The sequence below is a fragment of the Mercurialis annua genome, linkage group LG1-X, assembly GCF_937616625.2.
Source record: "Mercurialis annua linkage group LG1-X, ddMerAnnu1.2, whole genome shotgun sequence".
Classification (NCBI taxonomy): Eukaryota; Viridiplantae; Streptophyta; class Magnoliopsida; order Malpighiales; family Euphorbiaceae; genus Mercurialis; species Mercurialis annua.
In genome coordinates this window covers 51,910,018-51,925,397 of record NC_065570.1, presented here as the reverse complement: position 1 = coordinate 51,925,397, position 15,380 = coordinate 51,910,018, and the positions used below count along the sequence as shown (strand labels likewise).

Sequence of the window (15,380 nt, the reverse complement as noted above, 5' to 3'; positions counted from 1 at the left end):
TATATAATAACAGATTCCGCAGCTGCCACCGTTGGAACCAATGAAGCAAATGATATTTACAGATTTGATAAAACAAATTTTAAAAATATGATGGAACATGTTAACAAATAAATTATTAGTTAACTAAACTGATGTTGAAAATATTAGTTTTTTTAAGGATCATTTATTCATTATATTTACATAATTGAAAAAAAATACATTTATAATTTAGTGTAAAAATAATCATTTTGTTATTTTTTTGAAATTTACTTTATATAAATAATAAAAAGCATGTCACTTTTTATGATATGCGCGTGAGAGATACAAAAAACATACGTTTAAACTAGGAAAATTACTACTAATAATAATTACACATTAAAAGAGGAAAAACAAATAGTATTATAAAAAACGAAGAAAAACAGAAATAATAAAAAAAAAACGTTCAGCATTGGTGCCAGCTAGACACTATTGTTCTTCTTCTTCTCTCTGCTTTTGCTTGTCTCTCACTTTTCTGCCCTCTCGTCACACCATTTTCTTCTACAAAATCTCTTTTTTATTCTCTCTCTCACTCACTCTTCATATACACTAACACAGTTCCCTCTCTCTCTCATGGAATCTCGCCGGAAAACCGCTCTCATTTCCCTCCTAAACCGTCGTAGGAGACCACCCATTCATTCAGCTGTATAAAACCAACAAAACTGGCATTTTTTCCCCTGCTGTTATTAACCAATGGCACTAATGTATAACTCCGTTTCTGTTTTATTTACTTTTCTTCTTCTTTTCCTACTGAGTCACTATACGAGTCGAGTTGATTCTGAGCCGGTGCAAGACAAGCAAGCCCTCCTTGCTTTTATCTCGCAAGTTCCACACGCCAATCGTCTCCAATGGAACCAATCGGATTCCGCTTGTAACTGGGTCGGTATTGTCTGCGACGTAACTAAATCCTCTGTTTATGAACTTCGCTTACCTGGCGTTGGTCTTGTAGGTCAAATCCCAGATAACACACTCGGCAAATTAACTCAGCTCCGAGTCCTGAGTCTCCGATCCAATCGTCTTTCCGGTCAGATCCCTTCTGATTTCTCTAACTTAACTCTCCTCCGTAGCTTGTACCTTCAAGACAACGAGTTTTCCGGCGAGTTTCCGCCGAGTTTGCCTCATATAACTCGGTTAACTCGGCTTGACCTTTCGTCGAATAGTTTCAGCAATTCTATTCCATTTGCTGTCAACAATTTGACTCACTTATCTCGCCTTTATTTACAGAACAACAATTTCTCAGGCACATTACCCAGTATTAATCTTTCCAATTTAGTCGATTTCAATGTGTCTAATAACAATTTAAACGGTTCTATTCCTTCCACACTAACTAGATTCAACGCAGATTCTTTCGCCGGTAATTTAAATCTCTGCGGCGGTCCATTAGCGCCGTGTTCCCCGTTTTTCCCTCCAGCTCCATCTCCGTCAGCAGAAACCCCACCGGCAGTCGCTCATAAAAAGTCTAAAAAACTCTCCACCGCCGCAATTGTCATAATCGCAGTCGCGTCAGTGGTGGCAGCACTCATACTCCTACTACTTCTGTTTCTCTGTCTCCGCCGGAGACGAAGACAACACTCACCGAAACCGCCAAAACCAGCCACCGCAACAGCGAGGGCAGTCTCAGTAGAAGCAGGAACATCGTCCTCAAAAGACGACATAACCGGAGCATCAACGGAAGCAGAGAGAAACAAGCTAGTATTCTTCGACGGTGGGATTTACAGCTTCGATTTGGAAGATTTACTGAGAGCATCTGCAGAGGTACTGGGTAAAGGAAGTGTCGGAACGTCTTATAAAGCAGTTCTTGAAGAAGGAACCACCGTGGTCGTCAAGAGATTGAAAGATGTGGTGGTGAGTAAAAGAGAATTCGAAATGCAAATGGAAGTTTTGGGGAAGATTAAGCATGATAATGTAGTTCCGTTTAGAGCTTTTTATTTTTCTAAAGATGAAAAGCTTCTTGTTTCCGATTTCATGCCCGCCGGTAGCTTGTCTGCTCTTCTTCACGGTCAGTATTTTTATTTCCGTTTAAGAAACTGTGTTTTTTTAATTGTTTTTATTTCAAAAATTGGTTTTATTGTAGCTGTTATTACTTTAATTAATATGAAATTTTTGTTCGGGTTGTGTGAAAACATTCGATGTAAGAGTGGGAATTACGCGAACATGTCAGCGCGTATAATGTTCTTGTTTCCTTTATATATACGGTTGTGCTACCAACACCACACACTCATTATACTGGCCTCATGATTAAACAAATGGAGCCACCGACTTTTATTTTTGTTTTTTAACAGCATGGGGTAAAATTAAAAAGTAAAAGTGAAAGAAATTGTATATGATTAGCTTTGAATTTGATTGCTTTTCTCTTTGTTAAATTACTTGATGCCTACTTGTGTGTGTTGCACGCTTTATCTTCTTCAATATGATTGGATCTAAACCTTTCAAGGGCAGTAGTTTGTTTTATTCAATTCTAAAATTATGGATTTTTCTGGAATGGCCGTTGTGTGGATGTGATTGCACTTAAAGGGCTTCGGAAGTTTCTGCTACATTGCATACATTTAGTCTTTCACTCCAAATTTTCTTGATCATACCACAGAATACTCAAATTGTAATGGATATTTGTGACGGAAAGAATCTATCACAAATTTTGTGATGGAATTGCGAAAGATTTATGACGGATTTTTAAGAATATATGACATTTTGTGATGGCTGTTTTGGTCACAAAACTTTGTGACGGCGATTTCCGTTTTAAATTTGGCGTCTCAAACTTTATGACGGAAATTTTAGTCACTTTCATTTTTGTAGGTATTGAATTTAGATTAGGGTTTGGACTGGTAATTCAATCATGGGAAACATCACTATCATAAAGTTAGACTGCATATGAATTCATTGGACATTTTAAATTAATGGGCAACTTCTAAACAAGTTTCATCTGGTAGAATTAAGCAAATGCACCAACTAATTTATTCTATTGCCGGGTAACTTTTTGTGATTACAGGTAGTAGAGGGTCTGGGCGGACGCCACTTGACTGGGACAACCGCATGAGAATAGCAATGAGTGCAGCCAGAGGTTTAGCACATCTTCACGTGGTTGGAAAAGTGGCCCATGGCAACATCAAATCCTCCAACATCCTACTCCGACCGGATCAAGATGCATCCCTATCAGACTTCGGACTCAACCCTCTTTTCGGAACAGCCACTCCGCCTAGTCGAGTAGCAGGATACCGTGCACCAGAAGCAGTAGAAACCCGAAAAGTGACATTCAAATCAGATGTGTACAGCTTCGGAGTTTTACTACTTGAGCTCTTAACAGGAAAAGCACCAAATCAAGCTTCATTAGGTGAAGAAGGCATTGATTTGCCAAGGTGGGTCCAATCTGTAGTTAGAGAAGAGTGGACAGCTGAAGTATTTGATGTTGAATTAATGAGATACCACAACATTGAAGAAGAGATGGTGCAGTTGTTGCAAATTGCAATGGCGTGTGTTTCTACGGTGCCTGATCAACGACCCGCAATGCAGGAGGTTGTGAGAATGATTGAAGATATTAATAGAGGCGAGACTGATGATGGGTTGAGGCAATCGTCCGATGATCCATCTAAAGGATCGGATGGTCATACTCCTCCTCAGGAATCGAGAACCCCTCCTAGTGGTGTCACACCTTAGAAAAGGATAAAATTTAAAAGAAAGGTAATGTCGAGGTGGTGGACCGGTGGTGGTGGTGGCCGTGGTGATGGTGGTGGGTCAGTTATTGATATGTGCACACAGTGCGTAAGTAATAGTGGTAAAGTGCACATTTGATTAAGGATCTGTGTTTTGAGGTTTTCTTTTTGGGTTTATTTTATTATTATTTTTTAAAATTCTAAATTTACATATGGGGATTTAAGGATTTCAATCGTTTTTAGAGATCTGGGGCTAGTTTGTTCCATGAACTGATTGGAATTGACGGGTTGATGGATTTAGTTGGGTGTTTTTTTATATTTAATTCTTTACTTTGGTATATTTTTTTTTATATGAGGAAAAAAAGAAGTATCCTACAGTCTCCTGGCCTGTTGCATTTGTTATATTAATTGTACAATTTGTTGTTAGTGGGTGATTTTGATTCATCATGTGCATACGATTACACAGCTAGCTGGGAAGTAGAAAACGTCCAATCTTAGAAAATTCCAGAGCTTGTTTTGTAGTAGAAATTCTTTTGATGCTAAAACAATTTGTTTTCTTGTGCTGATCGAAAAAAGTTTGTAATGTTTGAGGTCTGCCATTTTTGTAATTATAGATGCATTGTTTTAAGTTTACACTTGTAAGATGGGCAGCATAGATTCGAAAACACAAGATACTTAAACACAGACATTGTGAAACAGTGTTGTATGTAAAATAAAATTTATATCCGAGATGTTAAATATCCGAAACATTTTTAAAATGAACAAAGGGTCAATGCACCCCCTAAACTTGTGTCACGGGGACATTTAACGCAATTTATACTTTTTTGAGCAACTAACCCCAAAACTCTTCATTTTCGGGTCAAGTAACTCATAATTATATTTTTAAAACGCGTAAAATACAAATCGGAGGTGAGAGATGCAAAAAAATAATTAAATACTTTCCTAATTGTTGCGAATTATCCTAAATCTGTTTTTTAAAATAAAAATATAAATTATTGGGTTATTTGACCCAAAAATGAAGAGTTTTGGAGTTAGTTGTTCAAAAAAATATAAATTGGGCTAGATGACCCCGTGTCACAAGTTTAGGGGGGTGCGTTGACCCTTTGTTCTTTTTAAAATGGGACGTCTGATTGAATAAAAGCTCATACATACGACCTGAATTTATGGATAATAAACCCACATTTTAACCAAAGTTGCTGCTTAGGTTTAGAATATGTTTAGGTTTTTTGTAATTTGTGTGGATGAGGAAATAATGGTGGGGAACAGGCTGGCCGGCTCTTTTACTTTTTTTTTCTTTCACTTCTGACAGTCAACACTACTGCCACCATTGTCTTTACACTACAATAACATGCCATTCATACTACTTATATTTAGAGCATTTCTAGAAATTATCATGCCTATAATTAGTCAAGCAATTTGAAAAGTTCTTTGTCCATGTATACAAATTTGAAAAAGAGTATTAATAATTTTAGAAAGTATACTGTTTTTCAAAATTACAATATTAAAAAGGATAAATTACCAAAACCTCTCTATAACTCATCTCTTATTTTTTTTGAATTCATTATGACACCTCTCATGTTTATATATATTGTACTATTACATCAATTTGGTAATTTTTTCATTAGTCAACTCGGTCAAATGGTTAGATTTGACCTTTAAACTTATTTTTATCCAGTTTCATCCAATTTTATTTTTAAAAAATGAAATTAATTATTTATTTTTCTAAAATAATAATAAATTAGATAAAAAATAACAAAAATATTTTCTAAAATTTCAATAAAAATATATTTATATATTTGATAAAAAAGTCTAAAAACATGATGTAATATTTCAATAAATAAATTATTAACTAACTATATTGATTTTGAAAATATTAAGTTTTTGTAAGGATTATTTATTAATTATATTGATTTATGAAAATTAGTAATATGATTAATTTGAATCTAAAATTTATCTAATATATTTTTGTTCAATAAATTTTTTAAACAATCGCATTTTAATAATTTAGTTTTTGAAATATTATTTATTTTTTTAGATTTTTTCATAAAATTTATAAATAATTTTATTAAAACGTTGCATCATATTTTAATTAAATCTATTAAATTTATTTTTATTTTATAAAAATAAATAAATAATTTTAATTTTTTGACAATTTTTGGATAAAACTAGATAAAAATAAATTTAAGGGTCAAATCTAACTTTTTAATTGAATTGACAAATAGAAAATTTAGCAGATGGATGTAATAGTACAATGTTATAGCGGATTTATAAAAATTAAAGAGTGAGTTAGTGTATTTTATTAAAGTATTGGGTATTTTTCAGTAATTTGCCCTATTTTTTGTTTTTTAATACAGTATTATATACATTGTCAAATTAATGTTCATTCCTCTTTCTCTTTTCTGATTGAAGAGTGTAATCACGCGCCGCCCTCTCCTCCGTCTACTCATTTAGGTTATCTTATCTGTTTTGTTTCAAAAAGCCTTCATATAATAGTCTTCTTTATTTATACCCATAAGTCAACAATAACCGTCCTCATTGGATGTTAGCACATGAACTCTTGGTTTCTGTAGAATATTTGACATAAATATAGTTTTAATTAAAATAAATTACAAAAAATTATTCATACTTATAGTAGATATTTCTGAATTAGGAGCCCTCAGTTGAAGTGAATTTGAAGGATCCTGTTATCCAATTTACAATTTTTGTTATAGAATGAATGTCGTAGATTTATTTAATCAAATATAGATTTTTTATCTACACCATTCATTTTATAATGAATGAACATGACCCCACAAATTAAAATGAACTTCATAAAATTCCAATTCGATATTTTTATATAAATAAATTTTAAGTAAAATTCATCCGGCTATCCTTATAATTTTAGGGGCCGTTTGGTTTATGTTGAAAAACGGAATCAGAATGGAATGGGAATGAGAAGGAATGTGTATGAGAATAATTGTTTTCATATTTTGTTTGATTTGATAAATTAGTGTAGCAATGAACATAGATAAAAATTTGTAAAAAAATATTTATTATTTATTTTTAAAAAAATATTTTTTATTTAAAAAAATTATTTTTTATTTATAAAAAGTATTTATTAAAAAAATTAGTTGAATTTTAATTCCCAAAAAAATGAAAAGTTCATTCTCATGGGTAAGAAAGGCATGAGTGATTTCTATTAAAGATAAATCGGTAATTACATTCCATTTCTTAGAAAATTTTGAAAAGCAAACACAAATAATGAAAATTATCTATTTTCATATCTCTTTTGTTTTTTTTGCGAATCAAGGACTTCTTAGTCTTTTATTCCGATAATCTTTTATAATCAAATTTCACTAGACTTAATCCATCTCGAAGTTGTAACTAAAAAATTCTCATTTAAATGGAAAAACTTTAAAATTTACCTTAAAGCATAAAGGAAAGAAAATGGTCATGAAGGATTTAAGTATTAGACTTCAAATTGAAGACAACAAGAAAAGGTTCAAGAGGAAATTTAAAGTAATCTTTTATTCTTATACCTTATAAGGTAAAATTTAATGTATTGTTGTATGTACTATATCCTTCGTCTTTCCAAAGCTAAATAATCTATATAATCAGTCACAAAATTAAAATTTGAAGAAGATAAAGATAATAATAATAATAATAATAATAATAATAATAAAGCGGCCGGAAGAAGGATAAAAAAAGATAAGAAAAGTAATGCTTAAACTGAGTGTTATAGTGTTTGTTGATCAGCTTCAAGTCTAATGGTAAATATTTAAGATTTTTCAAAAATCTATTTAAATATGTCAAAAATTACAAATTTAACTTAATTTGATCAATTCGTTGAAAATCTATCTAATTTTTCAAATTAGAAAATTTTGTCTAGGCGCAAGCCAAGTTGGCTTATCATATAAATTATAATTTACCTAAACCACATATATAACATTTCAATCAGTAACTATTTTCTTTCTTTCAATTTTCATAAAAATACACATTTAAATGACAATGTAGGCACAATCTGACCAATTATAAAATATTAAATAAATTTCTAACAAATTAATCAAATATAGAAAGATCTAAAACTTGTATATGTTTAGATAGATTTTGAAAAAATTGAAAAAATTTGACTTTTGACACTATCAAACCTCAGTTCTATATGATAGAAAAAATGTTTTATACAAATCTTATTTAATAGATGCAGACTGCTGTAAATAATGTCAAGTCTCAACAACCAAATAATCCAACGACAATAATAGAGAGTAGATGATCACATTTTTCCAAAATTCATAAGAAGCAACCAATTATTTCATTATGACTATAAAACCATGAAACAACCCTTTTAAATAAAAATTGTTGAACAAATTTTAACACTTACCAATTTACCATGAACCAAATTAGGCCTCTTCTCCTTACTTCTCTTAAACCATGAAACAACCCTTAAATTTCATTTCATTATGACAATAAATTCAATTTGTGATAAAATTTCAACTACATCGTAGCGCAACGCACACAAACGTCACACAGATATAAGATAGTAATAATGGTATAAGAAAAATTTACGAGAATCAAAATATATCTTTTGGCCCCGAACTTATACTTATTATTTTATGTGACTTCTATCTTTCAATATAATCTATTTGACATTACAACTTGTAAAATTTACCTCCTAAACCTCTTAAATTGTCATTTTTATAATTGTTTAACCATTCTTGTCGAACTGGGACAAGCGTTTGATTACAAATTAAAAAAGACGCGTGCATGTATCTTGACCCCTAAACTTAGGTCGACGTGTCATAAAATTAAGATACATTTTAATTCACAAACTTAGATCGACGTGTCATATAATTAAGATATATTTTAACTCATGAACTTAACTCTTTTACTAATCTGACCCCAACTTCCAGTTTAAACTCTTTAGCATTCCAGCTTTTACATTTTTATTTAATATGTTTTTATTGTGAGAATTTAAATTATTTTATATAATTAGTGAACTTTCAATTTTTAAAATAATAATTTTTAAAATTTCAATAAAACAACTTTTTTACCTTTTCAAAAAAAAAAAGTTAAAAAAATCATAAAAGGAATGAAAAATAAATTAATAAATTATAATATAAAATATAAATCAAAACTCAAAAACTTAAAAATTTTATTTTTATTTTTAAATAAAAAAAATCAACTCCATATATAAGATCAACTTTAAAAATAAAAACACTTAACATATGATTCTTAAACAACAAGTAAAACTATGATGCCACTCATTATTTTTTTAAATAGTTTCATTTTATTTTTTTATATTACGAGTTATTTTGTTAAAAAATTATAAATTTAGTTTTTTTAAATTTTTGTACTTTTTCACCATTTGACCTCTTTATTTTTTAGTTTTACCCATTTGACCTCTTATTTTTCGAATTCAGTGATGTGTCGAGTAAGGTGATGCCTAGTCAGCATTTTTTGCCATATCAACATATTTGTGCTTCTTTTTTTAGAGGTTAAACAAGCAAAATATACAAGTTGAGATGTCATACAGGTTAAACTAAAATCCAAAGTGTCAGATAAAATAATTCACTACACCAAAATAGTGTTTTACCGGCAATTTCTTAGAGATGGTTTTAAATAGTGCCTTTAAATTATAAAAGTAAAAGTTAACGACGTTATCTAGAGACGGCTTTTAATTCCGTAGGTATGTAACGGCGGTTTAAACCGTATCTATGTATAATTAAAGGTGAAAAGGGAAATTTTTAAATCTTTTTCACGATGCTCTCACGTTCAGTTTATCATTTTCACAGCTTTCTCTTCCATGCTTTCTCTTTGATGCTTTCTCTTCATGAATGATGAAGTTTAAACGGATTCATCGATTAATTGATTCAACGATGCTTTCTCTCAATGCACAATCTTCTTCCTTACTGATTTTTTCATCGATTCAGAAACTTATACAGAGTTATTCTTCATGGTGCTCAAAGTTCAGATTACTGCCTCGAGAATCGATTGTGAGGTTAGTAGCGAGATTAAAATTGATTTTGATTTCGTTTTAGGTTTTAATCCATTAAGTTTGATTTTGTTTTAGGTTTTAATCCATTGATTTTGATTTTGTTTAGGTTTTAATCCATTAATTTTTGATTTTGTTTTAGGTTTGAATCCATTGATTTTGATTATGTTTTAGGTTTGAATCCATTAATTTTGATTCTGTTTTAGGTTTTGGTCCATTAATTTTGATTATGTTTACGTTTTAATCCATTGATTTTGATTTTGTTTTAGGTTTCTATCACGGAGTGTTAGCTTTGAATCATTATTTCATTAAGGTATTATACTATTTTTAGTTTATTTATTGTTAGTCTTCTGTGCTACAATGAGCTTGCTTTCTAAGGGAATGAACAAATTTAGAAAAAGGATTGTTATGTGGACTTTTTAGCTAGAATTTGTGCATTTTGATTCCATCTACTTTATCATTTACCTGTTTTTTTCTCTTATTTGCTGCAGGATCTCTCAGTCATGAAGCTAGGGGTTTTGGTTAGTTATCTTTAGTGCTCCAAATAAATATGATGTAATTGGCAGATTGCTGTAATTTTCAACTCTCTAGAGGCCAATGGGAATTTACTGGTTACTTTGATATATCCTCACAAGTTGAACCAGTGGTAAGTTATTGAGTTCTGTTTGATGAATGTGCTAGTTAGGTGTCTATATGAAGGTGATATGTTTCTGGTTAGTCAATTGATAGAGGAAAATGATGAAAACAGATTCCCAGCCTGGTAATTTACTAGATCATTTGATAGCACATTATCTATGTTACATGGAAACTTTTCTAGTCTTATGTCCTGGGTTTCTGTTTTCATGTTCGGAAATGTTTCTGAAACTTTGAAACTCTTTATTTCTAACCTATTCTTATGAAAAATATTGCTTGCCATTTCACATTTCAACATTTTTTCGTTTTCGTGTAACATATCTCATGTTTTTTTACATCATTATTAATGCAGTATGTAATTCATTCCTACTTCGATCAGTAATCAGTTAGCTTAGGCTTTGGTCATAGTTCTCTTGTGCAAAATCCTAGGACCAGAAGATTTTTCACTTTTGCCTTTTTCCATCAAATTGTTTTGAAGCTATGTCATGTCATAGGCTTAAAAGCCGTTTAAATATTTTAATATTCTGGCTGATTTTCTAATTAGGCAAGCATGGGGACAACACCTTGATCTGCATGTTTCTCCTCTCTTAGCTCTAGCAGCTACTGAGTGTCAGTTACTCGAAGCAGAATATGAGGAATATGCAATTGCTAATAGTAGTAGTATCGCTTGTCTTCGATCCGTTGCCCTAATTGTAAGCAGCCATCTTGAAACACTTTTCTTAAGCTTATTAACACTCATTAATATAATTTGGTGCTTCATATTATCACTCATTAATATAATTTAGTGCAGCTGTTCTTATGCTATTGCTAATAGTAGTAGTTTTATTTGGAGCGTAAAGTTTGAACATCACTTGCGCGGCTGTTGGTTCTTATGATAATTTATCAATGTTTTCACTCACTACTGCTGCTTTGTGTTTTGGTCGCAGGAAACCAAAAATATGCACAGGGTTTAGAAACGTACTATGAACGGATTATGTCTAGCCCTAATTTGGTGCTTCACATGGAGCTTCTCTGCTAATATCTATTGTATCATACTTTTTCAGGACTGAAACTTGCGGTTGAGATTGGAACTCCAAATATTGCTAAATCAGGTACTTCGTTTTGGCGCGAAGAGTAGTAGTTTTACATTTGAAATGATATTGATGGGAAATACTTCTAACTCTAATTGGTTATTTGGATTTATTTTGTGTTTTTTTTGGATATTTATTACTCTCATGGTCATGCTGAAATCTCATTTCAAAATGTCCGTGTACCTGCAAAGAATATTCCTTATGGGAAAGGGCCTGGATTTGAGATTGCCCAGGTAACCATAAATTGGTTTGTTTGTTTTGGAAGTAGTGTAATTTACTAACGATAGAGGTATGTAATGATATATCTGGTGGCTCTTGATTCTGTCAGGGTAGACAGGGTCCTACTTTTCTTGTTTACTTTGTTGTTTTCTCTCTTCTCGCTTCTCCTCCTCCGATTGCAGTTTTAATGTAGGACTATTTTGTTATGATTTTGGGATAGTAATTTTAACATCTGATTTTGTCAGTGTTTTTATTCGCAGGAAGCGCTGTCTGATAAAAACAATTCGATACATGTCTCACAAAAACAGAAGACTTGCCAAATCAAAGGAAGAAACATTAAGAGAGCAAGGGGAACAAAATAGTTTGGCAGGGGAAAGAATGCAAAAGATTCAGCTAATAAATATACAAGCGGAATTACAAGATCATCTTTCAAACACTTCATTTTTTCTTGAATTCAATATGATTTTTTTTGTTGAAGTCACTAATTCAAGATGAATCAACAGAATCTAATGTATCAATTTTTGACCATAAGCATTACTATTTATTAGTATTATAATTTCACAAAATTGTATTTGGAATAATAATAATTTTGAAATTAATAATTTTGCGAATCCAAAAGGTTCTAAAATATAGTTTCAAAACTAGCGGTAGAGACGGTTTTAAATGTCTCTAGAAAAAAAATTAAGATATCAAAGCCAGTGGTAGAGACGGTTTAAAACGTCTCTAGAAAAAAAAAATTGTGTTTCTAAATTATGCAATAGGGGCGGTTATAACCGCCCCTACAATCCGCCGCACTTACCCCGGCGGTTGTTCTTACCGCCTCTATTTTGTAGCGACGGCCAAAAAGCCGGCGTATTTGAGATGGTTTGGTAAACCGTCGCTGAATCTAGTAGGGGCGGTTTTAACCGCCCCTACAGCTAATAAAAACCGCCCCTATAGAGCAGATTTGTTGTAGTGATTGGTGCAAGTTTGGAGATAAAAAAATATATTAAGCCGAACTGAATTATTTGAAAAACAAATCTCATTTTTTATCTTTCCTGTGATTTATGCATTCAGCAGAAGGCATTTTTTTTGATATAGTTCAATTCATTAATATTTGTTTTTCAGTTTCATTTAATTCAGTAAAACTACCGAAAACGACATTATTTAGTGAAGAAAATATATTTTTGGGAAATGTCGAAAAAGAAAAAATTTATTCGATGTTAAATTTTAGAAAAGCATGCTTAAATCGCTAAAAAAAATGAGAGATGTAGATTTTTTTACAAATACTCCTAATAAATGTTTGTCAATGTTATGTAAAGTCAGAATAAAATTTATAACCAAATAGATAAATATGTCTTGAAAATAATAATAATTTTATCAGTCTTGAAATTTTATGGTTAATATCACTTTTATTCAAGCAACAAATAAGAGAGAACAAACAATCTAATTTTAAAGTAAAATATTATTTTAGTCTTTTAATTTATTATGACAAATTAGTCCATAACTTGACAACCACTCAGAAAATTCAAAAAGTTATTTATTAAATTTTGTCAAAAAATTAAAGTTGTTATCAATTTTTTATGAACGTTGAGTACTTTGTCACAAAAATAACTTAAAATATAAATTATAATTAATTTTATTAATTAGATCATTTATCATTTTTATTTGTTTGTTGGATATAATCGAGTCAAAATAAAAATAAATAACTAGACTAATAATATTATTCATGATATATTTATCAATTTTAACGTAGTTGTAATTGTACTTGCATGAATTTATTTTTTCCAAACATAATACAATTGAGTATCTGTTTTTATATTGAGATTTTCTTCTTCTTTTTGGTTGAAATGATTGAGTAGATAATGCTAATTTCTCGGACACCATTTCAAAAATGGGTATCGTGTCTTTCTTTTCTTCGGACCAGTTCTTTAATTTTGCATGGCTAAATAAATGTGCATGTCTTTTAATGGCAGAATTAGAAAACAATAAAATGGATGGTCCCCCAGCTGATTTAAGCCACGATACTGCTGCTTTTTTCATGGATCAGAAAAGCTTGATAAGAGGCAGGCTTAGAAATGCTTCATGTAGGGGACTTCTTTTTCGACTATGACCTGAAACTCAACATTTGAACTGCCCATTCGCACAAACCGGAGATTGTCTGCCATTCACAACTTCAATTATCTAATTCCATATTCTAGGTTTTGAGCATATATCCAAATTGGCAGTGACGTACATCTTGTTCAACTTCGTTTCTTTTCTTGGTTACATCACAATAGACCTGATAATTTGATCTGCTATCAGTCCAGCCCCTTTGCACACGACCTATTTATGGGCTAGCTTTAACGGGCTTGGACTGGACTTTTAATAAATGAAAATCCAAATCCACTTTGAGCCCAGTTAGGTGAAATTTCAGAGAAATTTAGAGAAAACACGGCCTTTACCCATTTTATTCCCAAAAACACGGGACTGCTTTTCTCTTTGCAATAATATCATTTTGGGTTTTTAATTTGCCATTATGACTTTTATTATATGAGAATTAAACTTTCATAACTTAAAAAATACGATTAGAGAGAAATCATTGATTTGCTTGTCTTTAATTGAGTTTGATTTTTAAAAGGAAACCCAAATTCTCGCCATTATCTTCTCCACTCTCTTAAACTTTAAACCCTTAGTCAAACTTCCTGATTAATTATTTTTTTAAAAACATGATTTTGTAATGATCAAAATTAGGTCAGTCTCAAAGAAATCTCCAACAAAGAAATTTCGGATTCCTAAATCGAAAGCATAAACTAGCAAAAGGAAGGTTGATTATGTTGAAATTCGGTCATCTATTAAGAATTGTAGAGTTCGTAGCCGTGAGGAAGAAGATAATGATTTTGAAGATTTTGAAATCATTAATAGAAGTAAGACAACGATGTTCATACTAATGACTCGGTGAAGGTATTTTTTTTATTTTCCATAATTTTTAGTATATTTTAGGTTGTTTTTGTTTGATTTTGTGTTTGTTTGATTTCAAATGTGTGTGTTTAAATATATTTGTGATAGGAGTAGAATTACTCCTATATTACCGTTGTTTTACGAGTTATTTACGTGTGTTTAGTGATCATTTTTATGCATATTGGGTCTTATTTCTTATTTGAGCGTTTCAGGTACTACCACGTAGATTTCACGGAGTTTTGGACCTAATCGGAGCAATACGGTGAAGTTTAAGCAAGACCGGAGTTGGATAGGCATTTCGAGTTAGTTTCAGAGCTGTTTCTGAGATTTTGCCTGAGGGAAGATGGAAGGCACGATGGAAGCAACGTGCCTCGCATCGTGCCCCTAGTTTTATTCATGTTTGGTGGAAGGCGAGATGGAAGGCACGATGGTAGCATCGTGCCTCGCATCGTGCCTCTGTTTGTTTTCTTACTTGAAGAGGAGGCGAGATGGAAGGCACGATGGTAGCATCGTGCCTCGCATCGTGCCTTAGGAAAATTTATGCTGAGATTTTAAGGCACGATGGAATCAACGCGCCTCGCAACGCGCCTCCCATCGTGCCTAGCTGCTGAGTTGTCTAAAATTACGTTTTGACCCCGATCTTTCATTCCGATTCTAAAATTATGAAGGGGCGACTTTGGGACTTCACCAAAATACGAATTTGAGGCTGACAACGGGTATATATAGTGGTGTTTACAACCAAAATAGGGTTGTCTTAGTTCGACTACCATTGTATTAGACTAAAAAACAATAGATTAGATTTATTTTCAGATTAGTTCACCGTTCTTCGATTTGATTACTTTTTGAGCTGGATTTTATTCTTCGATATTATATTGGGATTTTTATGCGATTAAGGTACGATAATTCAGA

General features: G+C 31.7%; 1 protein-coding gene and 1 long non-coding RNA gene across 8 annotated transcripts; both read left to right on the top strand.

Annotated features, from left to right (window-relative positions):
* The first annotated feature begins 414 nt into the window (after nucleotides 1–414).
* LOC126654158 (probable inactive receptor kinase At2g26730) lies at nucleotides 415–3,978 on the top strand. Its single transcript, XM_050348239.2, has 2 exons — nucleotides 415–2,014; nucleotides 3,002–3,978. The coding sequence occupies exons 1-2, from the start codon at nucleotides 709–711 to the stop codon at nucleotides 3,664–3,666; spliced, it is 1,971 nt and encodes a 656-aa protein (XP_050204196.1). The 5' UTR covers nucleotides 415–708; the 3' UTR covers nucleotides 3,667–3,978.
* A 5,231-nt stretch (nucleotides 3,979–9,209) lies between these two features.
* Nucleotides 9,210–12,118, top strand: LOC126673659 (uncharacterized). Of its 7 annotated transcripts, none has more exons than XR_007639355.2 (7): nucleotides 9,210–9,324; nucleotides 9,569–9,636; nucleotides 9,900–9,943; nucleotides 10,122–10,276; nucleotides 10,808–10,955; nucleotides 11,307–11,566; nucleotides 11,662–11,753. It is a non-coding gene; the product is annotated as an uncharacterized LOC126673659 (long non-coding RNA). The 7 variants fall into 7 exon arrangements; XR_007639352.2 differs by lacking the exon at nucleotides 9,210–9,324 and adding an exon at nucleotides 11,190–11,220 and having other exon boundaries at nucleotides 9,332–9,636; XR_008789541.1 differs by lacking the exons at nucleotides 9,210–9,324; nucleotides 11,662–11,753 and adding an exon at nucleotides 11,813–12,118 and having other exon boundaries at nucleotides 9,332–9,636.
* Nucleotides 12,119–15,380: the final 3,262 nt, after the last annotated feature.